The 26731-nt window shown below is 39.3% G+C and overlaps 1 protein-coding gene across 11 annotated transcripts in view; it reads left to right on the top strand.

Moving 5' to 3' along the window:
- The window catches only part of LOC139751039 (uncharacterized), a 442294-nt gene that overhangs the window by 211809 nt on the left and 203754 nt on the right, over positions 1 to 26731 (top strand). The window contains exon 6 of one of the 11 annotated variants that reach the window (XM_071666161.1): positions 25980 to 26384. The exons of 9 other annotated variants lie outside the window; for them this stretch is intronic. In XM_071666161.1, coding sequence (XP_071522262.1) covers positions 25980 to 26362 — 383 coding nt within the window. In that variant the 3' untranslated portion in view covers positions 26363 to 26384. The remainder of the gene's footprint in view (positions 1 to 25979; positions 26385 to 26731) is intronic. One more of the 11 variants, XM_071666162.1, reaches the window with a different exon arrangement.

Raw genomic sequence — 26731 nt, 5'->3', positions numbered from 1 at the left:
TGATGTCTCCTTGGTTGTTTAATTTGTTTATGGATGGGGTTATTAGGGAGGTGAATGCAAGAGTTTTGAAGAGAGGGGCAAGTATGCAGTCTCTTGTGAATGAGAGGGCTTGGCAAGTTAGTCATTTGTTGTTTGCTGATGATATTGCGCTGTTGGCTGATTTGGGTTAGAAACTGCAGAAGTTGGTGACTGAGTTTGGTAAAGTGTGTAAAAGAAAGCTGAAAGTAAAAGTGAATAAGAGCAAGGTTATTATGTTCAGTAGGGTTGAGGGACAAGTTAATTGGAAGGTAAGTTTTAATGGAGAAAAACGAGGAAGTGAAGTTTTTAGATATCTGGGAGTGGATTTGGCAGCAGATGGAATCATGGAAACAAAAGTGAGTCACAGGGTGGGGGTGAAGGTTCTGAGAGTGTTGAAGAATGTGTGGAAGGCGAGAACTTTATCTCGGAAAGCAAAAATGGGTATGTTTGAAGGAATATTGGTTCCAATAATGTCATATGGTTGCGAGTCATGGGCTATAGACAGGGTTGTGCGGGGGAGGGTGGATATGTTGGAAATGAAATGTTGGAGGACAATATGTGGTGTGAGGTGGTTTGATTAAGTAATGAAAGGGTAAGAGAGATGTGTGGTAATATAAAGAGTGTGGTAGAGAGCAGAAGTAGGTGTATTGAAGTGGTTTAGTCACATGGAGAGAATGAGTGAGGAAAGATTGACAAAAAGGATATATTCGTCGGAGGTGGAGGAAACGAAGAGAAGTGGTAGACCAAAGTGGAGGTGGAAGGATGAAGTGAAAAAGATTTTGAGCGATTGGGGCCTGAACATACAGGAGGGTGAAAGGCAGGCAAGGAATAAAGTGAATTGGAACGATGTGGTATGCCGGGGTCAAGGTGCTGTCAATGGATTGTGAACCAGGGCATGTGAAGCGTCAAGGGTAAACCATGGAAAGTTGTGTGGGGCCTGGATGTGGAAAGGGAGCTGTGGATTTGGTGCATTACACATGACAGCTAGAGACTGAGTGTGAACGAATGTGGCCTTTGTTGTCTTCATAGCGCTACCTCGCCCGCATATGGGGGGAGGGGGATGCCATTTCATGTGTGGCGGGGTGGTGGCAGGAATGAATGAAGGCAGCATGTATGAATATGTACATGTGTATATGTCTGTATATGTCTGTGTATTTATATGTATGTATACGTTTATATATGTGCTTGTGTGGACGTTTATGTACATACATGTGTATGTGGGTGGCTTGGGCCATTATCTTGTGTTTTTCCTTGTGCTACCTCACTAGTGCAGGAGACACCTACAAAGTATAAAGAAAGAATACTTCCCATGTATTCCCTGTGCGTCGTAAAAGGCAACTAAAAGGGGAGGGAGTGGGGGACTGGAAATCCCCCTCTCTTTTTTTTTTTAATTTTCCAAAAGAAGGAACAAAGAAGGGGGCCAAGTGAGGATATTCCCTCAAAGGCCTTGTCCCGCCAACTTGCTAACGTGGGAAATGGCAAATAGTATGAAGAAATATATATATATGTGTGTGTGTGTATGGGTGTTTATTTATATATTTGTATATGAGTGGATGGGCCATTCTTTGTCTTTTTCCTGGCACTACCTCGCTGACATGGGAAATGGCGATCAAGTATATTAGTAATGTATGATAAGGAATGTATATTGATAGATTAGCAGAATACCTAGGGTTTCCCAGGAGAAAATTGTGGCTTTTGGTGGCCCCCAAAACTATCATTAAGGCCTTTGTCTCATCAAAGAAATAAGTGCATTGGCTTTAAACCTTGCCTCAATTCTGAAGTATGTATCTATGCCTAAAATTTGGGACCTCTAGGATCTTTGGTTTTGCCCTTTTTGGTGCTGTGATTTGATCATGAAAGTAAAACCTCAAAAACAAATGTACAAACAGGTCTTTTCTTATTCCTCCTTTGGTCTTCCTCAGATTTTCAAGTCCTCCCCAAATCTCCATTTCTTAGTCTTCCCAAGGAACTCGCTAGGTCTTCTCCACTTCTTCCAACATATTTTCAGCAGTTTGTCCTCAGGCTTTCCTCATGCCCTCTCCAAGTTCTGTCCAGATCTTCCTCAGGAATGAATGAAGTGTAACATTGCTTATTTCTCCAAAGTACAAATGGCCTTTTGAAAAGTGGCCTATGGTGACCTTAAAACAGCTCCTGTGGCTAGAACCATGTAGGCCATGTTATTTCCTGCATGGAGTTGTACCTTTACCCACCACTTTTCAATTACTACACTGGTTACTTTGGCATCAGTCTGTTGCCTCAGAATGGCTTTTGAGGTTTCTGCCACACAGCCTATGTTATTCTCTACACAGAGCTGTATCTATTCCTACCAATTTGTGTGAGAGCAGTTGTTTGTCTTTACATCAGAAATTTCTGTAATGGTCACCTTGGCCTTAATTTGTACAGTCAGATCAGCATCTTAGGCCAAAGGCACTTAGTCCACGTAATTTCCCATACAGAGTTGTATCTATACCCACTCGTGATTACAAAATTGATCATCCATTTTGCCAGAAATTGCTATATTGGTTAATTCGGTCTCAGTGTGTGGCCTCAAAATGGCCCCAGAGGCTGCAGCTACATAGTCCATGCTCCTTCCCATACATATTCATGCCAACCAGTTTGAGTGCAGTTGGTTGATATGTTTACCTGATATTGTTATATAAGTTGATTTGGCATCAATTTGTAGCTAAACTTGGACTCTAAGGCCATGGCCACGTAGTCCATGTTACTCCTCTCACAGAATTTTATCTGTACCCACCAATTTGAGTGCAGTTGATAATCTTGTTTGGCAAAAATTGCTATAATGGTCACTTTGGCCTCAGCTTGCAACCTCAAGATACTTCATGCACAAAGTTGTATCTGTACTAACCTGTTTATTGTCCTGTTTGCCAAAGATTGCTGTATTAGTCAGTTTAGACCCAAGTATCAGAATGGCCTCTGAGATTGTTGCTATATAGCTTCCCGTCATTTCCATATTAATTTTCATTCTTTTTTTTTTCACACTATTCGCCATTTCCCCTATTACCTAATGATTATAGAGTAGTGGTTGTACTTTTTGCCAGAATTTGCTATATTGGTCACATTCGCCTCAATTTGCTGCCTCAAATGGCCTCTGAGACTATAACCACATATTCCACATTACTTCCTACATAGAATTGTAAGTGTACCCCCAACTTTAGTTGTGTTTTCAAAGTGGGCCAAAAATTGCTATATTGGTCACTTTGGCTTCTTTTTGCAGCTTCAAAATGCCCTCTGAGGTCACAGTCGCATAGCCTACAAAGTTGTATCTATACCTTGAGTTTGCCCTTTGTAGCTTTAGAGATTTGGCTGTATAAAAGGAACAGAGTCTCAGAGAAAGACATATTTGCTTGTATGTATTTAAGATTGTAAGAATTTATGCTGCATTTTTTTCAGTACAAATAAATCAATTAGGATTTTTTTATCAACATTTTATAATTTATGCCCTTCTGTAACTGTTTTCTACTGATGCTGAATATAGTTGAGAGATAATAGTTCAACACCTTCCCTTGCCTCCCCCTCCTTTTTTTTTTCAAAGTACCATCCAAAAATCATCAATAACAATTTTTAGATGTATTTATGTAGAAAAAACAACACAACATATTGTTTGAAATGTTAATGTTTGATAAATATTACATTATGAAATAGACCATTGCTGCAAGTTCATGGTATCTCAGTGGATACAAAAGTAGTTCTGGAAAATAGAAATGTACTTTATGAACTAAAGACTGTAGAGAACATTGGAAAAACAGAGAAAAATTACCGCTTGTCGAAGATATGCAGAGATCCCATTTTCTCCATTGTTTTGATGGGAATCCCCTTACTGCTTTCATTATCCCATTCTGCCATCAACCTTTGCTTTACAAACCTGCTTGTCCCTTCTTCTGTCAAGTCAGCAATTTTATTACTGTTTCAAGGAAACTTTACAAATACTGCTACATATTGTTTTTTTTAGTTATATAACTGACTGATTTTACCAGCAAAAGCAAGTGATTTTAGGTGCAGTCTAAGGTAAAGCTAACTTTGCTGTGGTCAGTCCCATGACATCAGTTGGATTATCTAAGTCAGAGCTTGTAGAAGCGAAGTATCATCTTTATTGTGTCTTTATAGTTATCACTGTAGCATCCTTCATTACTTGACATACAAAGGTTGAAAAAATAGCGGAAAGGCAGAAATAAATGAGACACTTGCACCTCCTTTTACAGATGCTTTGGTTTGATTTTATTAGCTGGACCACTTATGTTGAACATTTTTCCTCATTAGATAAGGTATTGTCTTTACTTTTTGTCTGCATACTCATTACTTATATATTCATCATCACTTAGTATATTGGGGGTGAAAAAATCATTGGAAAAGTGAGTAAAAGTAAGGCAGATGCTTGAACCTCCACTTAGAGACTTCTCACCATGCTTTCATCTGTAGATGTAAATAAGTGCTTGTAATGCCAGCTACGTGGACCTTTCAATTTAAAAGATAATTACATTCTTGAAAATGGTCAGGTAAATCATATTATACTAGTAATGGGGATTAGGGGTTGTTATAAATATGACAGTACTGGATATTATATACCAGTGAAAAATATAGTATACTCTTACCAAGAAATAGATAATACTGTAATATGCATACTGTACAATGAATTTTAAAGGTAAAAATAAACAATTCCAACACATACGTTTACTGCTGTTCCTGAATGGCTTCCTAGTGCTGATAGAGAGGGAAGTGAGTGAGGGGTTATTGGGAAGGTGGTCAGTAATCTGGGTCGAATGACCTACCTGTGTAAGGTGGTGTTGATGGTTGAGCGAGTTCAGCTTTTATGTTATTAAATGTTTATGGCCGGCCCTCCTTACGAGTGGCTTTTTTATTTGAACAGAATTTTAGTGTTGTCTGTTTAGCCTTCATTGTCTTCTCTTGTAGCACCTGATGTCAGCTAGAACATTTCAGGCCACCATTAAACTCATTTGTGTTTGTGTCATCCTTGTCAAATAAAGTAAGCTTGGTGAAATGCTATGGCAAATTTTCTTGTTAGTGAGAGAACCCACTTGCTCGACCTCCCCTTCCTCTGCCTTCCCATGCTCCCTTTCATTCTTTTTTCCTGCTGAAGAACATCTTCATTTGAGAGCTCATACTTAAGCAATTTTAGCTGCTCCTCCTCATCTTCGTCATTTTAACCTCCTCACTGATGGCCTTACACTTTTTAGCACCAGCTGGTACCAGGAAAACTTACAAGAGACTTTGATGGCATGGTGCAAGGGAGGAAACATGTGCAACGTACAGTATGCAGCAGCACTGTATGACTATAGGTACTCATGCCATGTGTACGCATGCTTCTTCCGTGGTACTGGCAATACCACACCACTGCACTGCCAACCCAATGATGATCCTTTATACCATGAGGGCAGTGTAGATATATCAACTCTGCGACTGGATGAAGCAAGGGAAGAGTATTGTATCTCATTGGTAGCTTGATGAGATTATCTTTGTCACTGTTGAGATGTTCATGAGGGATCCCTTGCTCAGAGGCCCTCAACTCATTGTTAATTTCTTAATCTGCATCAAATGTCTGGGGTAAACCATGGAAAGTTCTGTGGGGCCTGGATGTGGAAAGGGAGCTGTGGTTTCGGTGCATTATTACATGACAGCTAGAGACTGAGTGTGAACAAATGGGGCCTTTGTTGTCTTTCCTAGCACTACCTTGCACACATGAGGGTGGAGGGGGTTGTTATTCCTTGTGTGGCGAGGTGGTGATGGGAATAAATAAAGGCAGACTATGAATTATGTACATGTGTATATATGTATATGTCTGTGTGTGTATATATATGTATACATTGAGATGTATAGGTATGTATATTTGTGTGTGTTGACGTGTATGTATATACATGTGTATGTGGGTGGGTTGGGCCATTCTTTCATCTGTTTCCTTGCACTACCTCGCTAATGCGGGAGACAGCGACAAAGCAAAATAAAAATAAAATAAAAAATAGTGCCCTTGAAAGTATTTAAAAGGATAAAACAAAAATTAGAAGCAGTGAAAAGTTTTTATCGAGGATGTAAGGCATGTGTACGAGTAGGAGCAGAGGAAAGTTATTGGTTCTCAGTGAATATCGGTTTGCAGTAGGGGTGTGGGATGTCTCCATGGTTGTTTAATTTGTTTATGGATGGGGTTGTTAGGGAGGTGAATGCAAGAGTTTTGGAAAGAGGGGCAAGTATGCAGTCTGTTGTGGATGAGAGAGCTTGGGAAGTGAGTCAGTTGTTGTTCGCTGATGATACAGCGCTGGTGGCTGATTCAGGTGAGAAACTGCAGAAACTGGTGACTGAGTTTAGTAAAGTGCGTGAAAGAAGAAAGCTGAGAGTAAATGTGAATAAGAGCAAGGTTATTAGGCACAGTAGGTTTGAGGGACAAGTCGATTGGAAGGTAAGTTTGAATGGAGAAAAACTGGACAAAGTGAAGTGTTTTAGATATCTTGGAGTGGATTTGGCAGAGGATGGAAACATGGAAGCGGAAGTGAGTCACAGGGTGGGGGAGGGGGCAAAAGTTCTGGGAGCGTTGAAAAATGTGTGGAAGGCGAGAACATTATCTTGGAAAGCAAAAATGGGTAAGTTTGTAGGAATAGTGATTCCAACAATGTTATATGGTTGCGAGGCGTGGGCTATAGATAGAGTTGTGCGGAGGAGGGTGGATGTGCTGGAAATGAGATGTTTGAGGACAGTATGTGGTGTGAGGTAGTTTGATTGAGTAAGTAATGAAAGGGTAAGAGAGATGTGTGGTAATAAAAAGAGTGTGGTTGATAGAGCAGAAGAGGGTGTATTGAAATGGTTTGGTCACATGGAGAGAATGAGTGAGGAAAGATTGACAAAGAGGATATATGTGTCAGAGGTGAAGGGAACGAGAAGTGGGAGACCAAATTGGAGGCGGAAAGATGGAATGAAAAAGATTTTGAGTGATCGGGGCCTGAACATGCAGGAGGGTGAAAGGCGTGCAAGGAATAGAGTGAATTGGAACGATGTGGTATACTGGGGTGGACGTGCTGTCAGTGGATTGAACCAGGGCATGTGAAGCATCTGGGGTAAACCATGGAAAGTTTTGTGGTGCCTGGATGTGGAAAGGGAGCTGTGGTTTCGGTGCATTATACATGACAGCTAGAGACTGAGTTTGAACGAATGTGGCCTTTGTTGTCTTTTCCTAGTGCTACCTTATGCACATGCGTGGGAAGGTGGTTGTCATCTCATGTGTGGCGGGGTGGCGACAGGAATGAATAAAGGCAGCAAGTATGAATTATGTACATGTGTATATATGTATATGTCTGTGTATGTATATATATGTATATGTTGGAATGTATAGGTATGTATATGTGTGTGTGTGTGTGTGGACGTGTATGTATATGCATGTGTATGTGGGTGGGTTGGGCCATTCTTTCGTCTGTTTCCTTGCACTACCTTGCTAATGCGGGAGACAGTGACAAAGCATAATAAAAAAAAAGAATAAATAAAACAAAAATTTAAAGCAATGCAAATGCATACACTTGCCAGTTGAGCTGAGACCCCTTTATCTTGTCTTTATGTCTCATTAAAACATGGTATATCATACACATATTTTCATGCATAGAGCAGTACTGCATGGAGTACACAATCTAGAGATCATATTACAATTTTATGATATCTGCATGTTACCTTGTTTATGATTAAAATGCAGCAGTAGAAGAAGAATTATTGATATCCGGCAGTCTCTCAAGAGCTTAGTGTGTGAGTGACTAACACCATGCTTGTTAATGTTTCTGTATACCACTGGTTTCAGCAGATGGTACCACATACTGGAGTCCAGATGCCGATGCAAGATTCAGAGAGAACTGAATTTTATGAGAGATGGGATAGACTTTTTAAGTGGGTGCAGAGAGTATCCAACAGTCACACTGAAAAGGAAATGAAGCTCCAAGTAGGAGATTTGGATCATTGTGCTGAAAGGGTTATCTCTTTTAAGTGCATCATAAAGTTTCAGGGCATTCTGTAAAATTGTGATTTTCCCATCAAAAAATGAAAATTATATTGAATTTTTAGTGCAGAGGCAGTGGCAGTATCATAACCAGTGAGGTAGGAGGTGCTGCTATTGTGGAAAATGAAGAAACTTGGAATTGGGAAAAGTATTGAGTTTCATCACCTCAAGGGATACTCTAGTCTTACTGGAGTAGCCAAGTCTCACCCTGCCTTCTCATGGTGACCTAATCAGTACACCCCTTAAGGGTAGTATTAAAGGGAGAGGCATTGCCCTGTTACATCAGGGCAATAATTTTAGATTTGGACAGACACCTGAGGTGTACTTATACCTTTATTATTGAAAAGGAAATGGGGAAAAGTATTGAGTTTCATCACCTCAAGGGATACTCTAGTCTTACTGGAGTAGCCAAGTCTCACCCTGCCTTCTCATAGTGACCTCATCAGGACACCCCTTAAGGGTGGTACTACAGAGGGAGGCGTTGCCCAGTTACATTAGGGCAATAGTCTTAGATTTGGACAAACACCTGGGGTGTACTGTTACATTTATTACTGAAAATTTTTGAGCCTCGCTGCCTCTGGAAACACTGTGCTGGAGTTGCTTGAGGAAACCCATAACCTTGTGTAGGATGTGGGGAGTGAAAATGGAAATGATGAATGCAAGTTATGGGAGGGCATGGAGGGAGTTGTGATATGGACAGGAATGAGTGAAAATTATCAGGGAAGAGGAAAAGAAGAATGTGCAATTCTGCTATCAGTATGTTTATGGGAGGGTGTTACAAAACATGGTTGGAATGGATCAAGAATATGTGGGGGAAAGGAAAGACTGGGATTGTCAAAAATGCATGGGTATGTGTAAAGATGAAATGAAGCCTCTCTGAAGGAATTTGATTGACTGTATAAATGGTTTTGAGAATGAGAGAAATGTGGTCGTATTGGGTGATATGAATGTGAAAGTGGGATGTGATGGAATTGGTGAGATAGTTGGTAAATGGGGAGTGCCTGGAGTAAATGAGAATGGAAGCTGTCTTGTGTTTCTTTCTTCTGAGAGGTGTTTATTTATGGCAAACCCCTTTTTTCAGCACAATACGATCTACAGATATACATGGATGAGGAATGATGGAAGAGAAAAGCAAAAGGCTTTGATTGACTATGTGGGAGTGGATGAAATATTGAGAAGGCTGTGCTGGATGCTAGAGTGGTGAGAGGCTTCTTTGGAGACTCTGAACATTTCGTGATTCTTGTGGGATGAGGATCAGGGAGAAGTGGAGGTATGGTGTAAGGAAGAATAGAGAGATTAATGTGTTGGCAAGCAAGAAGATGAATCAGGAAAAATACATGGAGGAATGTGAAAGGAAGGTAACTGAAAGCTGAGATGGAAGTGCTGTGAATGTAGGAATGCATTCATGTGTGAATGAGGTGTTTAAAATGTTTAGAGAAATTCTACTAAAGGTTGTAGAATTAGTAGTTAGATACAAGTTAGTGAGATACAGGAATAAAAAGGGCTATGCATGGTGGACAGAAGAGATTAGAAATGCTGTGGAAGAGAAGAAAAAGGCATATGGTAGATTGCTCAATAGGAATGTACAAGTGGAAGTTCAGCAAAGGAGGAGGGAAGAATACAAAATACATAAGTGAAATGTTAAGAAGTTGATAGAGAAAAATTATGAAAGAGTAGATGAAGATTTTGGAAGAAAGTTAAGTGAACAGTTTTGGGATGATAAGAAATACTGGAAGGAGGTGGAAAAGGAAAGAGGTGGATGTAAGAGCAGAAATGTTCATGTGAGAAGTAAGGAAGGGGAATTGCTGAATCAAAGGGAGGAAGTGAAAGATAGAAAGTATTTTGAAGAACTGATGAATGTGGGAGTAGGAGGGGAGGCTGCAGTTGTTACAGATATGGGTATGGAGGAGGGAAGGAAGAGGATACAAGTGCAGGGGCCATTAGCAAAGATGGAAATAAGAAGAGCAATAATGAGGCTGAAGGTAGGAAAGGCACCTGGATTGGTTGGGATTACAGTTGAAGTGCTGAAGTATGGAGGAGAAAGTGTGATAGAGTGGATGCATCTTATATGTAATTTAGCATGGAAACGGAAGGTTGTGCCTGAGGAATGAGTGAAAGCTATTATTGTTCCTTTTTTCAAAGGAAAAGGTGCAAAGGATGTATGTAGGAATCATAGGGGAATGAGTCAGTTAAGTATACCAATAAAAGTGTATGCAAGAATATTAATCAACAGAGTGATGGAAGTGAAGAACAAGGTTTTTTTTAGGAAAGGTATGGGATGTGTGGATCAGCTTTTTGTAGAAAAGATGATCGAGGAAAATTATTTAGTGAAAGGTAAGAAGTCATATGCAGCTTTTATTGATCAAGAGAAAGCTTATTTGAGTGGAATGGGATGTGGATATGTTAAGGATATATGGTATAGAGGGAAAACTGTTAGATGGTGTAAAAGCCATCTATAAAAGAGTAGATGTGTATGTAAGAGTGGTTGGAGAGCTGAGTGAAAGTTTTGGGATACATGTAGATGTGAGGCAGGCTGTGTGATGTCACCGTGGCTTTTTGATGTATATATGGATGGAGGGATGAGAGAGAAAAGCAAAACTAGGGAAAAGGGGTGCAGAGATGGAGTGTGGCAGTGTGATATGGTGGCTTGTAGCAAGCCTGTTTGTAGATGATAAAGTGTTGTTTGCAGAGAGTGAAGGGGATTTGCAGAAGATTGTAAGTGTGCTTTATGTTGTGTATAAGTAAATGTAAGTAAAAGTAAAATAATGGTGTTTAAAAGGAAACAGAGTGAAGGTGTAGATTTTGCAAAACCATATAGAGTGAAAGAAGAAAGTGTACCAAATTTTGCTGTGGATATGGGGGGAAAACTGAAAGTTAGGGAATTTAAATACCTGGGAGCTGTCTTTAGTAAGTGTTGTAATATGGAAGGAGAGATAAGAGAGAGAGCAGAACAGGGTAGAAGAGTCATTGGGTCCCTTAATAGAATATTGAAGGGTAGAGGTGTAAGTATGGAAGTGAAGAGAGGATTAAGAGACGGCATAGTCCTTCCAACCCTGACCTATGCAGCAGAAAAATGGACGTGAAATGAATCACAGGCTGTGGAAATGAGCTGTTATAAGGGCATGTGATGTGACTGGATGGAAAGAAGAAAGAAATGAAGGGGTGTATGACAGATGTGGTATGGCAAGGAATGCAAAGGAAATGAATTGTGGAGGGTTAGAATGGGTGAGACATAATACTTTGAGGTGGTTTGGGCACGTGGAAAGAATGCAAGACAGAATTTACTAGGAGTTTGTATGATAGTGTGTGGACGTGTATATGTATACATGTGTATGTTGGTGGGTTGGGCCATTCTTTCGTCTGTTTCCTTGCGCTACCTCACTAATGCTGGAGACAGCGACAAAGCAAAATAAATAGATATAAATAAATAATAAATATATATACTTGGATGGCCTTGATTAGGGCCTCATCTGCCCTGCCCATGCCATCTCAGTTGACATAAGAAAAAATGTATTGTTGATGGAGTGATTTCCCTCTCCTATCCTGTCAGCAGTAGTGTTCCCACAAGGTTCTGTTCTGTCATGTACTCTATTTCTTAGTAAATGACTTTCTCATGTTTAAACAGCTCGAGAACAATGGCCATGATAATGCTTGTAGAACAGAGAGAGAACAGCAGCAGGATCATGGTTTACAGAAATGGAAGGTTGAAGATCAGTAATGCTAGGAGAGTAATTAGAAGAAAGACTTTTGATTCCACTGGTTTGAAGATGATTCATCCCAGATGTGAGAGCAGTACTCCATACTTGGGTGAATAACCCCTGTAGATATGGAATTGTTGCTCAAGAGAATAATGATTACAACATCTATACAGCACTCCCTGCATTTGGTCAAAGATATTTTGTGATATTTATCATGGGTTTCCATTACAGAATGGAGGTTATTCCCTTGGTCAAGTTATTATATGGTTGAATTATGTTGTTGAAGTTGAACAGAGGGAAACAAAGTTTTATTTGAAATACAGGGCAAAATCATAATTTAACTTTATTCAGTTTAGCAGTTGTACTGCTTCCTCATGATGAGATGTCGTGTGTCTGAATTGAGAAGGGAAATATAATTAGTAGGAGAAAGAGTATGAAATGGAGGACGGGAGTAAAAAGTGAGTCAAAGTATGTAAAGGGGAATCATCAGCTTAGGAGTGAATAGTGTAGGAAGTAAAAGAGAGAGATTTGTTTATTGAGAGAGAAAAGAGAGTATATGATAGGACAGAACTCTGAGGAACACTGCTGCTGATAGGTTTGGAGGGAAAAGTCAGTCCATCGATGACTACTACAGTGGAACGGCCAGAGAGAAAACCATGTATTAGAGAATAGGGAGAAACAAGAGAAGCTGTAGGAGGGGAATTTAAAAAGCAGACTTATTCTACACCCTATTAAAACCTTTGGGGGATGTTTAAAGCTATAACTAAGGTTCCACCAAAATTCATGAAGCAGGAAACCAAAAATGAGTCATATGAGAGAGATCACCAGTAGACCTAACACTCCGAAATCCATACTGGCAATCAGAAAGAAGTGAGTGGAATTTTAAATGTTTGAGAAACTGAGAGTTTAGGAGAGTTTCAGTAACTTTTAGAGACAGCAGAAGTAAGAGCGTTGGGGCAATAGTTTGAGGGGTTTGAGTAGTCTCCTTTCTTAACAATGAGGTGAATCAAGGCATGCTTGCAAGCTGAAGGGAAAAGTATGGGTTTTTAGGCTGAGGTGAAATAGTCAGACAAGAATTAGAGCTAGTTCAGAGGCACTTAGAATTTGAGGACTTATGGCATCCAAACCATATACCTTGTTCACCTAGAGCTGGGAAAGTTTAGGTAACATTATGGTGCGATTTGGTGCAATTTCTGTAATGGTACGAGTACATAGAGTACTTCCATCTTAACAAAACCTAAACCAAGCTGGCTGTGCTATGCATCTGAGCAATGCTGCACATGCCATGCTGAACACAGGCTACTCTACACACATCACATAGTCAACAACAAATACTCAAGCTATGCTGCCTGTAGCACCAGTTCTTTGCCAGCATCCACAGTCTAGAGGCAAGACTTGTATTACTGTACTTTTGTATCAAGTGTGTATCAGTAACAACTGTGCTTAAGAATCCAGCATGTACCCATACTACAAGTGCGCCCTTCATCATAGAAGGAAGACATAATTTCAAGGAAAAGATGAAAATATCAAATGAACTCTTGTGTTGTTCTAATGCATCTGCTGTTTTCTTATTCTATCTGTTTATATCTCTGACTCCTGTTCCTTCTGGGAAGTCCCTCAAGGGCATGGCCACAGCAAAAGTTTCCATAACTCATGAACTCCAGTGCTACTTCTTGGCCTTTAGTGCTTCACCCTTAACAAGTGGAGGGCAACTCTGGCACAGTGTTTCCAGATGCTCCTACCTAGGGTCCCTACTGGCTTCTACTCAATGTGTCTGCCTCATGTTCCTGCCTAATGTTTCAACTTATTAGTTCTACCTCATAGTAGCTCCTGCCTAATGTTCCAGCATGTTAGTTCTACCTCATACCAGCACATGACTAATGCTTTACTTAATGTGTCTACTTAATGTTCCAACATATTACCTCTACTTAATTTTAGCTCCTGCCTGATGTTCTAATGTGTCTACCTAATGTTCCTTCCTAGTGTTCCAATCTATTACTTCTACCTAATGCTCCTGCCTAATTTTCCTACATAATACTTCTGCCAAATGTTTGTACCTAATGCTCCTGTTTTCTTAACATTGAAATTACACTTGATGAAAAGCCAACTTGTATCTTTTTTTCTATTTTTTTCAAGACAAGTCTCCTGTATACGTTCTTGACTAATTCATGCACAAACAATAACATGTAGGTGTTACTAGACTCTGCCTGCATGAGATAACAATACAAGTGAAAAGTCATCTTTGCTGAGGCTGTATCATCAGGAGTAAAGTCTCATCAAAGAACTCTGCACTCTAAAGATGTCCATCATTTCTGTGCTACTGGAAGTGTGTAGTTGTAGAGCTGCAGGAGCTCCTTGAAAAGAGGTTGTGGGGTAACTCCTGGACGTCTTTCAAGAAGGGTGGTCCTAGGGCAATTACAGTTAAAATTAATGAATAATTACTGAAGCGAATCACATATTTAGAAAGATAATGGAAAAATGGATGGCGCATTTGCAGAGAAGGTAGTAATCATCAGGTTTGTTCAGAACTTTGATCTTTTACTTGGTGAATGATATAGTGAATTGCTTTTCTTATATACTTGTTTTACGAACCTCCCATAAGTTTTTTACCAAATGAATAAACTACCAATTATCTACATATTCAGAAAAAGTTTAGGAAATAACCTACCTAGCTTTTCTCTTGATTCCGATCACTTTACTTTTCAAAAGAATCATCGTACATTCAGTGATTGATATGTCAAATTGTATTGATTTAAATATTTTTCAATGTAAGTTTTCTTTTTAGGTTCTTGTCTGATTCATGTGCTAAAGACAAATTTTCTATTAAGAAAAGGAATGGAAAAATGGTGATGCATTCACATTGATGTTTTACATGGTGAATAATGTGGTATATTTCATATTTGTGTACTTTTTCTGCACAGTTCTTGCAGGAGCTCATGCCTAATGTCTGAAATGATGATTATGTAAACATTAAGAAAAAAAGTAAGTAAAGCCCTTAATTAACCTTTTTTGGGGCTCCATAAGTCAGGTTTAGAAATTGAGCATCGTGTTTTTTCAAACATTCATCTTTGTAGCAAATAAATTAAGAAGGAGATGGAATGAGTATTTTGAAGGTTTGTTGAATGTGTCTGATGACAGAGTGGCAGATATAGGGTGTTTTGGTCGAGGTGGTGTGCAAAGTGAGAGGGTTAGGGAAAATGATTTGGTAAACAGAGAAGAGGTAGTAAAAGCTTTGCGGAAGATGAAAGCCGGCAAGGCAGCAGGTTTGGATGGTATTGCAGTGGAATTTATTAAGAAAGGGGGTGACTGTATTGTTGACTGGTTGGTAAGGTTATTTAATGTATGTATGACTCATGGTGAGGTGCCTGAGGATTGGCGGAATGCGTGCATAGTGCCATTGTACAAAGGCAAAGGGGATAAGAGTGAGTGCTCAAATTACAGAGGTATAAGTTTGTTGAGTATTCCTGGTAAATTATATGGGAGGGTATTGATTGAGAGGGTGAAGGCATGTACAGAGCATCAGATTGGGGAAGAGCAGTGCGGTTTCAGAAGTGGTAGAGGATGTGTGGATCAGGTGTTTGCTTTGAAGAATGTATGTGAGAAATACTTAGAAAAGCAAATGGATTTGTATGTAGCATTTATGGATCTGGAGAAGGCATATGATAGAGTTGATAGAGATGCTCTGTGGAAGGTATTAAGAATATATGGTGTGGGAGGCAAGTTGTTAGAAGCAGTGAAAAGTTTTTATCGAGGATGTAAGGCATGTGTACGTGTAGGAAGAGAGGAAAGTGATTGGTTCTCAGTGAATGTAGGTTTGCGGCAGGGGTGTGTGATGTCTCCATGGTTGTTTAATTTGTTTATGGATGGGGTTGTAAAGGAGGTAAATGCAAGAGTCCTGGAAAGAGGGGCAAGTATGAAGTCTGTTGGGGATGAGAGAGCTTGGGAAGTGAGTCAATTGTTGTTCGCTGATGATACAGCGCTGGTGGCTGATTCATGTGAGAAACTGCAGAAGCTGGTGACTGAGTTTGGTAAAGTGTGTGGAAGAAGAAAGTTGAGAGTAAATGTGAATAAGAGCAAGGTTAATAGGTACAGTAGGGGTGAGGGTCAAGTCAATTGGGAGGTGAGTTTGAATGGAGAAAAACTGGAGGAAGTGAAGTGCTTTAGATATCTGGGAGTGGATCTGTCAGCGGATGGAACCATGGAAGCGGAAGTGGATCATAGGGTGGGGGAGGGGGCGAAAATTTTGGGAGCCTTGAAAAATGTGTGGAAGTCGAGAACATTATCTCGGAAAGCAAAAATGGGTATGTTTGAGGGAATAGTGGTTCCAACAATGCTGTATGGTTGCGAGGCGTGGGCTATGGATAGAGATGTGCGCAGGAGGATGGATGTGCTGGAAATGAGATGTTTGAGGACAATGTGTGGTGTGAGGTGGTTTGATCGAGTAAGTAACGTAAGGGTAAGAGAGATGTGTGGAAATAAAAAGAGCGTGGTTGAGAGAGCAGAAGAGGGTGTTTTGAAATGGTTTGGGCACATGGAGAGAATGAGTGAGGAGAGATTGACCAAGAGGATATATGTGTCGGAGGTGGAGGGAACGAGGAGAAGAGGGAGACCGAATTGGAGGTGGAAAGATGGAGTGAAAAAGATTTTGTGTGATCGGGGCCTGAACATGCAGGAGGGTGAAAGGAGGGCAAGAAATAGAGTGAATTGGAGTCATGTGGTATATAGGGGTTGACGTGCTGTCAGTGGATTGAAGCAAGGCATGTGAAGCGTCTGGGGTAAACCATGGAAAGCTGTGTAGGTATGTATATTTGCGTGTGTGGACGTGTGTATGTACATGTGTATGGGGGGGGGGGTTGGGCCATTTCTTTCGTCTGTTTCCTTGCGCTACCTCGCAAACGCGGGAGACAGCGACAAAGTATAAAAAAAAAAAAAAAAAAAAAAAAAAAATTACTGAATATAGTAAGAATTGATATGATTACTTTCTTTTAGCCTGAGTTGAAAACATAATCTGATTCTCTTATTTACACATTCATATAAATTAATGTTTTCTTGTGTAGTTTCTTTTCACCAGCTTTATTGGCTAAGAAATATATTTTGATTAGATTTTTTTTATGTAATAAATATTCACTGCTTCCCGTGCCAGCGACATAGCTTTAAGAACAGAATTGAAGGTTTAATTTAAAGCCCCTTTGATGGTGCCAAAGGCAGAGTAGCATGGTGACATCCAGAGGGAAAGTGCCAAACTGAAGGTTCACTTTAAAGCCCCTTTGGCGGTGCCAAAGGCCATTAGAGTGGCGTGGCGGCATCCAGAACCAGGGAGGCGTATGAGGAAAAATCCTCACTTGGCCCCCTTCTCTGTTCCTTCTTTTGGAAAAGTAAAAAACTGGAGGAGAGGATTTTCAGCCCCTCTTTCCCTCCCATTTTAGTCACCTTTTATGAGATGCAGGGAATACGTGGGAAATTTTTGTTCTCCCCTATCCCCAGGGATAAAGATTTGGTATGATTTATAATTTCATAAGTTCTCAGCTCCAATTGGGAGATGGAATTGATTCGTATTTCCAAATCAACTTCAAAGATATATTTCAAACAGTAGTTTCTGTCATGAGTTCACAAAGTTTTTAAGAACTTTTTTTTAGAATTGTTGAGATGGCTTAAATGCTTGATCCTCACCTCATATTCAAGATGGAAATGAATCACACTTCTCTCTATTTTATGCTTGTCCTGCAGCTCAGATTCTCTTTGCAAACTCATGAATTATGTTGGATTGTTGTCAGGATTGCTCATCTTATTGATTTGTTGGTATTTTGAACAAGGAGCTGAATCACTCATATTTATTCCAATAACTCTGCCAGATAGATATTTAACTGAGACATATCTCCTCAAACAAAGCTCAAGGGTAAAGGGGAAGAGTGGTTTGGGAATGTCTTGGGAGTAAAGTCAGGGGTTAGTGAGAGGACAAGAGCAAGGGAAGGAGTAGCAGTACTCCTGAAACAGGAGTTGTGGGAGTATGTGATAGAATGTAAGAAAGTAAATTCTCGATTAATATGGGTAAAACTGAAAGTTGATGGAGAGAGATGGGTGGTTATTGGTGCATATGCACCTGGGCATGAGAAGAATGCTCATGAGAGGCAAGTGTTTTGGGAGCAGTTGAATGAGTGTGTTAGTGGTTTTGATGCACGAGACCGGGTTATAGTGATGGATGATTTGAATGCAAAGGTGAGTAATGTGGCAGTTGAGGGAATAATTGGTATACATGGGGTGTTCAGTGTTGTAAATGGAAATGGTGAAGAGCTTGTAGATTTATGTGCTGAAAAAGGACTGGTGATTGGGAATACCTGGTTTAAAAAGCAAGATATACATAAGTATACGTATGTAAGTATGAGAGATGGCCAGAGAGCGTTATTGGATTACGTGTTAATTGACAGGTGTGCGAAAGAGAGACTTTTAGATGTTACTGTGCTGAGAGGTGCAACTGGAGGGATGTCTGATCATTATCTTGTGGAGGCTAAGGTGAAGGTTTGTATGGGTTTTCAGAAAAGAAGAGTGAATGTTGGGGTGAAGAGAGTGGTGAGAGTAAGTGAGCTTGGGAAGGAGACTTGTGTGAGGAAGTACCAGGAGAGACTGAGTACAGAATGGAAAAAGGTGAGAACAATGGAAGTAAGGGGAGTGGGGGAGGAATGGGATGTATTTAGGGAATCAGTGATGGATTGCGCAAAAGATGCTTGTGGCATGAGAAGCGTGGGAGGTGGGTTGATTAGAAAGGGTAGTGAGTGGTGGGATGAAGAAGGAAGATTATTAGTGAAAGAGAAGAGAGAGGCATTTGGACGATTTTTGCAGGGAAAAAATGCAATTAAGTGGGAGATGTATAAAAGAAAGAGACAGGAGGTCAACAGAAAGGTGCAAGAGGTGAAAAAGAGGGCAAATGAGAGTTGGGGTGAGAGAGTATCATTAAATTTTAGGGAGAATAAAAAGATGTTCTGGAAGGAGGTAAATAAAGTGCGTAAGACAAGTGAGCAAATGGGAACTTCAGTGAAGGGCGCAAATGGGGAGGTGGTAACAAGTAGTGGTGATGTGAGAAGGAGATGGGGTGAGTATTTTGAAGGTTTGTTGAATGTGTTTGATGATAGAGTGGCAGATATAGGGTGTTTTGGTCGAGGTGGTGTGCAAAGTGAGAGGGTTAGGGAAAATGATATGGTAAACAGAGAAGAGGTAGTAAAAGCATTGCGAAAGATGAAAGCCGGCAAGGCAGCAGGTTTGGATGGTATTGCAGTGAAATTTATTGAAAAAGGGGGTAACTGTATTGTTGACTGGTTGGTGAGGTTATTTAATGTATGTATGACTCATGGTGAGGTGCCTGAGGATTGGCGGAATGCGTGCATAGTGCCATTGTACAAAGGCAAAGGGGATAAGAGTGAGTGCTCAAATTACAGAGGTATAAGTTTGTTGAGTATTCTTGGTAAATTATATGGGAGGGTATTGATTGAGAGGGTGAAGGCATGTACAGAGCATCAGATTGGGGAAGAGCAGTGTGGTTTCAGAAGTGGTAGAGGATGTGTGGATCAGGTGTTTGCTTTGAAGAATGTATGTGAGAAATACTTAGAAAAGCAAATGGATCTGTACGTAGCATTTATGGATCTGGAGAAGGCATATGATAGAGTTGATAGAGATGCTGTGTGGAAGGTATTAAGAATATATGGTGTGGGAGGCAAGTTGTTATAAGCAGTGAAAAGTTTTTATTGAGGATGTAAGGCATGTGTACGTGTAGGAAGAGAGGAAAGTGATTGGTTCTCAGTGAATGTAGGTTTGCGGCAGGGGTGTGTGATGTCTCTATGGTTGTTTAATTTGTTTATGGATGGGGTTGTTAGGGAGGTGAATGCAAGAGTTTTGGAAAGAGGGGCAAGTATGAAGTCTGTTGTGGATGAGAGAGCTTGGGAAGTGAGTCAGTTGTTGTTCGCTGATGATACAGCGCTGGTGGCTGATTCATGTGAGAAACTGCAGAAGCTGGTGACTGAGTTTGGAAAAGTGTGTGAATGAAGAAAGTTAAGAGTAAATGTGAATAAGAGCAAGGTTATTAGGTACAGTAGGATTGAGGGTCAAGTCAATTGGGAGGTAAGTTTGAATGGAGAAAAACTGGAGGAAGTAAAGTGTTTTAGATATCTGGGAGTGGATCTGGCAATGGATGGAACCATGGAAGCGGAAGTGAATCATAGGGTGGGGGAGGGGGCGAAAATCCTGGGAGCCTTGAAGAATGTGTAGAAGTTGAGAACATTATCTCGGAAAGCAAAAATGGGTATGTTTGAAGGAATAGTGGTTCCAACAATGTTTTATGGTTGTGAGGCGTGGGCTATGGATAGAGTTGTATGCAGGAGGGTGGATGTGCTGGAAATGAGATGTTTGAGGACAATGTGTGGTGTGAGGTGGTTTAATCGAGTAAGTAATGTAAGGGTAAGAGAGATGTGTGGAAATAAAAAGAGCGTGGTTGAGAGAGCAGAAGAGGGTGTTTTGAAATGGTTTGGGCACATGGAGAGAATGAGTGAGGAAAGATTGACCAAGAGGATATATGTGTCGGAGGTGGAGGGAATGAGGAGAAGTGGGAGACCAAATTGGAGGTGGAAAGATGGAGTGAAAAAGATTTTGTGTGATCGGGGCCTGAACATGCAGGAGGGTGAAAGGCGGGCAAGGAATAGAGTGAATTGGATCAATGTGGTATACCGGGGTTGACGTGCTGTCAGTGGATTGAATCAGGGCATGTGAAGCGTCTGGGGTAAACCATGGAAAGTTGTGTGGGGCCTGGATGTGGAAAGGGAGCTGTGGTTTCAGGCATTATTGCATGACAGCTAGAGACTGAGTGTGAACGAATGGGGCTTTTGTTGTCTTTTCCTAGTGCTACCTCGCACACATGAGGGGGGAGGGGGATGGTATTCCATGTGTGGCGAGGTGGCGATGGGAATGAATAAAGGCAGACAGTGTGAATTGTGTGCATGGGTATATATGTATGTGTCTGTGTGTGTATATATATATGTGTACATTGAGATGTATAGGTATGTATATTTGCGTGTGTGAACGTGTATGTATATACATTGTGTATGGGGGTGGGTTGGGCCATTTCTTTCGTCTGTTTCCTTGCGCTACCTCGCAAACCTGGGAGACAGCGGCAAAAAAAAAAAAAAAAATCTCATCAAGATGTACATTTATGCATTAAGTTGAATGCATCTGTTTGAAGGCCGCACACCTACTCTGGGTGGATGCTAGCAATGATTATCTGCCTGCATTTTTTGGAGAGTGTTTTTATGGATACTGACTCCTCCAGGACTGAAAGTTGACTAAAATGAGATAACATGTTTCTAGCAAAAGTGAGGGCATTGTTGCCGGTATTAGCCAAACCATGACAACACTGCATGAAACTGGTATAGATGCTAGTTTTACAAACTTTTAGTTATGTTGTTTTGAAAATGTCATCAGTAAATCATGTTGATTATAACAGTGGTGTAACATATTAAGTGAAACATGATTATCAGTAATAGATTTTTTATTTGAAGTCTCTCTATCTCTCTCCTCTCCTCTCCTCTCCTCTCCTCTCCTCTCCTCTCCTCTCCTCTCTCTCTCTCTCTCTCTCTCTCTCTCTCTCTCTCTCTCTCTCTCTCTCTCTCTCTCTCTCTCTCTCTCTCTCTCTCTCTCTTGGGGGGGGGGGCAAGTAAGGCTAGGTTAGAATATCTTTGGATTGTACCATGATCTGACCTAGCATGATTTTGCATAATTACAATTTGTATCCTGAAGACATGGTTAGATTACTTATCTCATGAAACTGCACATCGCCTTCAAAGATTGGGTGGATCTTGCATCCTTATGTTCATCCATATTGATGATCATTATCTTTGATAAAACATGTTGGACCTTAACCAGGATAGGGAGACTAACTTTTTTAAGTGGTTTTAGTGTATGTTTAATGATAAAGATGTGCACTTGTACATTCCAGCCTTTTCTTTCTGGTTAGTAACTTCCCTGAAACATTGAATTTTTCATCTCATCTGTTGATCTTGCATGTTACATTGATCCAGGGTTCAGGTTTAACCATTTGGCTGCAATTATAGACAGTTTTCATTCTCACTGTGAAATACAACTAAAGTTCACAGCTTTCAGAAAACAGTTTGCACATCCCACATGGTTTTCTAGCCTTCCCCAACCAGGATATGGCACCAGGATCTCATAAAGTGCTGCCCCCCTCACTTTGGCTGATTTAGACCTTGTGCAGAGACAGTGGCACACCCAGTTGATTGTTGCCAGTCATCTCTCTTTTTAATTTTTACTCTTCACTCTTTGTTGGGTAATTTATGGATGTAGTAATGTCAAGATACACTATGTAATTGTGTATTATTTATTATCATGCATAGATAAAGGTACATAATGATAATTTACAATGTTTTCAATGAATATTTATAAGTTGGCCATTTGGGGCTGTTTCATGTCCCTTTGAATCTAGCCCCTTGATTTTTTACACCCTTTATAGTTTGTTCATCATTAAGCATTTTGGTTTTGTATTTTAATGCTTAAATGAAGATGTATGAAGAAGATATATGATTTTGATGAGTGCTCATGATGGGTACTTAGTGTCCCTTTAAATCCAGTCATTTAGATTATTTTGTGCCCCTTAAAGTTCATTCATCATTATGAGTATAATGAGGAAGAAGTCTGTTGCATTTAAGGAAGCTTATGTCATTATGCTGGAGTCAGACCATAACTGCATTATTTCACTGGCATCAGATATTTGAAAGAATATTAATGCCAGATTTGGAATTTTGATGGATTTGCTTTGATAAAAAAGTAGTATAAATGGTTCAGTTACCATTTTCCTTGTTCATTTTTGGAAATGCATTTGGAAATCGATTCTGTGGTTAAAGGATCAAAGGGTTAAAGATGAAGTCAAGTAAGGTTTGCATTGGTTCATGCATAGGTTTGCCCAGAACTTGAGACATTCATGAATAGGCTTACTCAGAATATTGTTTTTCCTCAGTATGACAGGGTGAGAGTGCTGTACACATTTTATTTAGATTGCTTGTATATATTTATGTGTTCGTTTGTGCTCTGTTCCCGTTTTGCATTATTAGTTTTCCTTATTCAAATTGAATTTTGATTAGTGTTGAAATTTTGATGGTCAGATATACTGACAACACTCGTTTTACTGCAGAATCACTTGTTGCCTTCCTTTATATCTCAGACTTGGTTGAACATTCGATTCTTTAACTCATTTCATTAATCTTCACCACAAAATCTGGTATGAGGCCAAAGTTGATATCTTATCTCCATGAGTATGTCTTGCTTTACTTTTTAACAGATATAATATCTAAATTGGTAGTGAAATTGATCAGCTTATTAATTCTCAGTTCATGTTCTCTGATGGAGGCAAATTCTTTATCAGTAATTCACAAATCCGATTAAGTCCATTATGACATGGAAGAACAAATCTTTATAAACACAAACTTGGAGTAGTATATTATGTTACTGCACATTGATGAATAAAAAACACTTTATTGAATCTAGCCATTCAGTTAGCTGAAAATATACAATTGAGATAGTACAGTTGGAATATTTGTTTTATTATATTCTCACATGCAAAATACAGTTTGAAGTTTTCCTCATTTTGTTCACCGTGACATAAGGATTGATGAATATTTTTTTCATACAGTTTGATAGAGCAATGCAATGGATTAGATTACTGTTTGTTGTAATTATTAGACAAACATATGAGTCACCATCTTTGATTATGTAGTGCTTCCCTCTTTTGAAAATTTTAGATGAATAACTGAATCCCCAGAGCACAGCAGGGAGATCCTTGAATACAAGTGTATGAAGTTCAAGCATAGTGGTATGATCCTTGGGTGTGATGGCCTGGCCTCTTACCTAACCCTTCTGGGAAGGGTCAGATGTCTTGTTCAGGACATATGATTTTAACTCAGGTGGAAATCCGTGATAGTATCATGTTTTATGATTTTTGGGTGCATTCATGTTGATGTTGTGCTTTCTTTCTGTTTGAAATTGTATATACTGGATCATATAACTTGGAATACTGTATTGAAATACTTTGTAGTGTATGTTGGCCAGTGATACACATGACCACAGCTAGTGGTTTACACAATTATAATGGACTGAGTTAGGTTTAGTGTAGTATAGGTAGTCTCGATTTTTTTTGTGTATAATTATTTGAGATTTTGAAGTTATTTAGTTTTTAAATGCAGTTATATATTCAGGATATTGAAATCGGTGAAGTTTTCACTTCAAAACATCATAGTACCATAAAAGATAAGAGTTATGAATTAAAGTGTGAAATTTAGTAGGTGAAGGATCTACAAACTGCTGAAATATTGAGGTAAGTAAAAAGAATTACATGGTACCATATGTGAGAGCTTACATAGAATCTTACAGTTTACAAGACTTATGGATTACCATAGATTGAAAGGATGGACCATAGAATGCATACATTATTAATGGTTATTTTGGAAAGAATATTTTTAGCTCAAGTAAGTAGAGTGTTAGGTTGAGAATTATAAGAGTGTTTGAATGTATGTTCTCAAGAATTTTAGATTAGTCTTTGTCCAATGCAATCAAAATCCAGACTCCATGGAACTTTACCAGATTTTTTTTCTTTTTTTTTTCTTTTAGACTTGTCGTGGATGAAAGTCCACGTCGAGGCCAGGCCTTTTATTTTGAAATATAGAAAGGACCTCTTTTGAAATATAGAAAAGATTATGAAAGAGAAAAGGAGACAAGAGAAAGCATTTACGAATTTTGGAAGAAGTGGAAAGCTCATCTATTAACATTCATGAATAGTGATTTTTTGGGATTCAGCTAACTAGAATTATAATTTTGTTGACTTCTACCTATTATATGATAAGTTCTGTGCAGACAAATTGTGAGTGAAAATGATCATTGATAATCTTATTGATTAGGAAAAACATTGCTCAGTTGAAAGTTTTAATTACAAATTTTATATATATATTTTTTTACACTTGCATTTCCTAGAATTTAAATTTGGCAGAAGCTCATGTTATTATCTTTAAGTATTTGTTGGTTTTGGGTTTATTTTATCACATGAATAGATACTATTCAGCATAGGAATTATAATCTGCATTGATATGGAACAAAATGTCAAAGTATTGCAATGTAGATTGATCAAAAGTATAACTAGAGAAAACTGAGGTAAGTTAAAAAGTATTTTGATTTCCTGTTCATCGTGCTGTAATGTTTGATGAAATGTAATAACTTTTTTTACTTCATTGTGCAAAAGAAGCCATAAAATTAGTGTATGTAAAGCTTGCATGTTTTTTATGATTGGAAGACAATACAGTCTGAGACATGAAGATGTTCAACAGCATCATTTAATTTTTTGATGATAGAAAGTATGTTGCTTTTTATATACTTAAGATGTATAATACTGTACAGTGTTTATCATATTTTGTGATGTGTAAGATTAATTGGTTGAAAAGGGCAGAATAATAAACTAAGGTCTTACAACCTGTGTACCCAATTATGGTATGCAAGATGTCTGGATTTTTTTCCAGTAAACTTTAAGGATTTCTATTTAAGTAATGATTTATTAAGGCAAAAGTAATTTAATTAGAAACAAAGGTTTAGACATGCATGTGTAGAATTTGTTTTGTATCTTATCTGTAAGAGTCTGTAGGTGAATGTTGATATTTCTCGTAGATATGTATAAGATTGGGGCTTCATATTTCATTGTTACTGACTTAACTGCATAAGCATTATTGAAGAAGTTGAATCTTGACAATAATTCTTTGTCAGAAGCATGTTGATGGGAATTTTTTAGCAGAGCTGCATTTTGCAATGGCAGATCTTTACTTCATCCTAATGTCTTTTGTTAAAGCTTATGCAGTATGGTTTGTTTTTATAAGTAGAAACTTCTTTGACTTGGTTCCTTTCAGCCCTGTGTCTTAGGACCAGATCTTACATGGAATATGTTGTAGATTATTGATAATGTAAATATACAGTATACAGTTTGAGGCAGATAAAAGAAAGTACTTACATACAAATAGTTGGAGCCCAGTTTGTTGGATCAAGAGAGCACAGATTATTATGTGTTTATTGCCAGGTTTGTAGCATTGATATGAGTTACAGTAAATTGCAGCGACTTATGAGGAGCTTTGAAATGATAATGAGAAAGACCCGTGAGCACTTTGGCTGAGTGGGGGCATTTGGCAGCAGCACACTAAGGGCCCAGGTTAATGCCATGTTTTGCTCTGTTCCAGATGCCCCCGCTCGCCAAAGGTGGCGCTGCATGCAACCCCGCCTCTGTCCGTTTTGCTGGAAAACTTTCAGTAACTCGTTTAACCTGAAACAACACATTGTGAACGTGCACACAGTAGGGGAGGGGATTGAGTGTGAATTGTGCCACAAGGTGGTCAAGAACAAGTGGTACTTGCGCAAACATCACGTGACTGCGCACGGTGCTCCCCTGCGACGCTCCAAAGTCCCGGCTGAGTCCAAGTCAGGCAAGACCTTGGCCAACCAGCTTCCTCCTAATGACTTAACAAAGGATGTAGGCTTGGCACTCACTCCTACTCCCCACCAGATGGAGACAGCCCAACCTCAAGAGGTCTTCACTAAGAAACAAATGGACCGCATGTGCTGAAGTCCCCTCCAAAGTCAGTCTAGTATGTTCTGCAGTTGAAATTTGGGATTCATGTATGGATGATTCACTAATGGGTTGTACAAGAAAACTATAGAATCACACAAATTATTTGTAATGGAAAAATGTCCTATCAGTCAGTTAATTTTTTTAATAAAGAATGAATACAACAGGTGGACATGGAAAAAAACTTGTGTGGGGGGTAAGGATCCTGAAAATACATGTACCATGCTTAATAACACAGAATTAGATCTTGTTACCAGCTTTTAACAAATGGTCCTAAATGACATCAGGCTCCCTATTGTGACCCTTGAGTACCAAGTAGCATGTAACCAGACTGTCACTCTGCTAAGCATGATTCTGTCCAAGTAG

The sequence above is a fragment of the Panulirus ornatus genome, chromosome 10, assembly GCF_036320965.1.
Source record: "Panulirus ornatus isolate Po-2019 chromosome 10, ASM3632096v1, whole genome shotgun sequence".
In the NCBI taxonomy this organism is placed as follows: Eukaryota; Metazoa; Arthropoda; class Malacostraca; order Decapoda; family Palinuridae; genus Panulirus; species Panulirus ornatus.
Note: the sequence above shows the minus strand (reverse complement) of the source record. Positions and strands in the feature narration are given on the sequence as shown.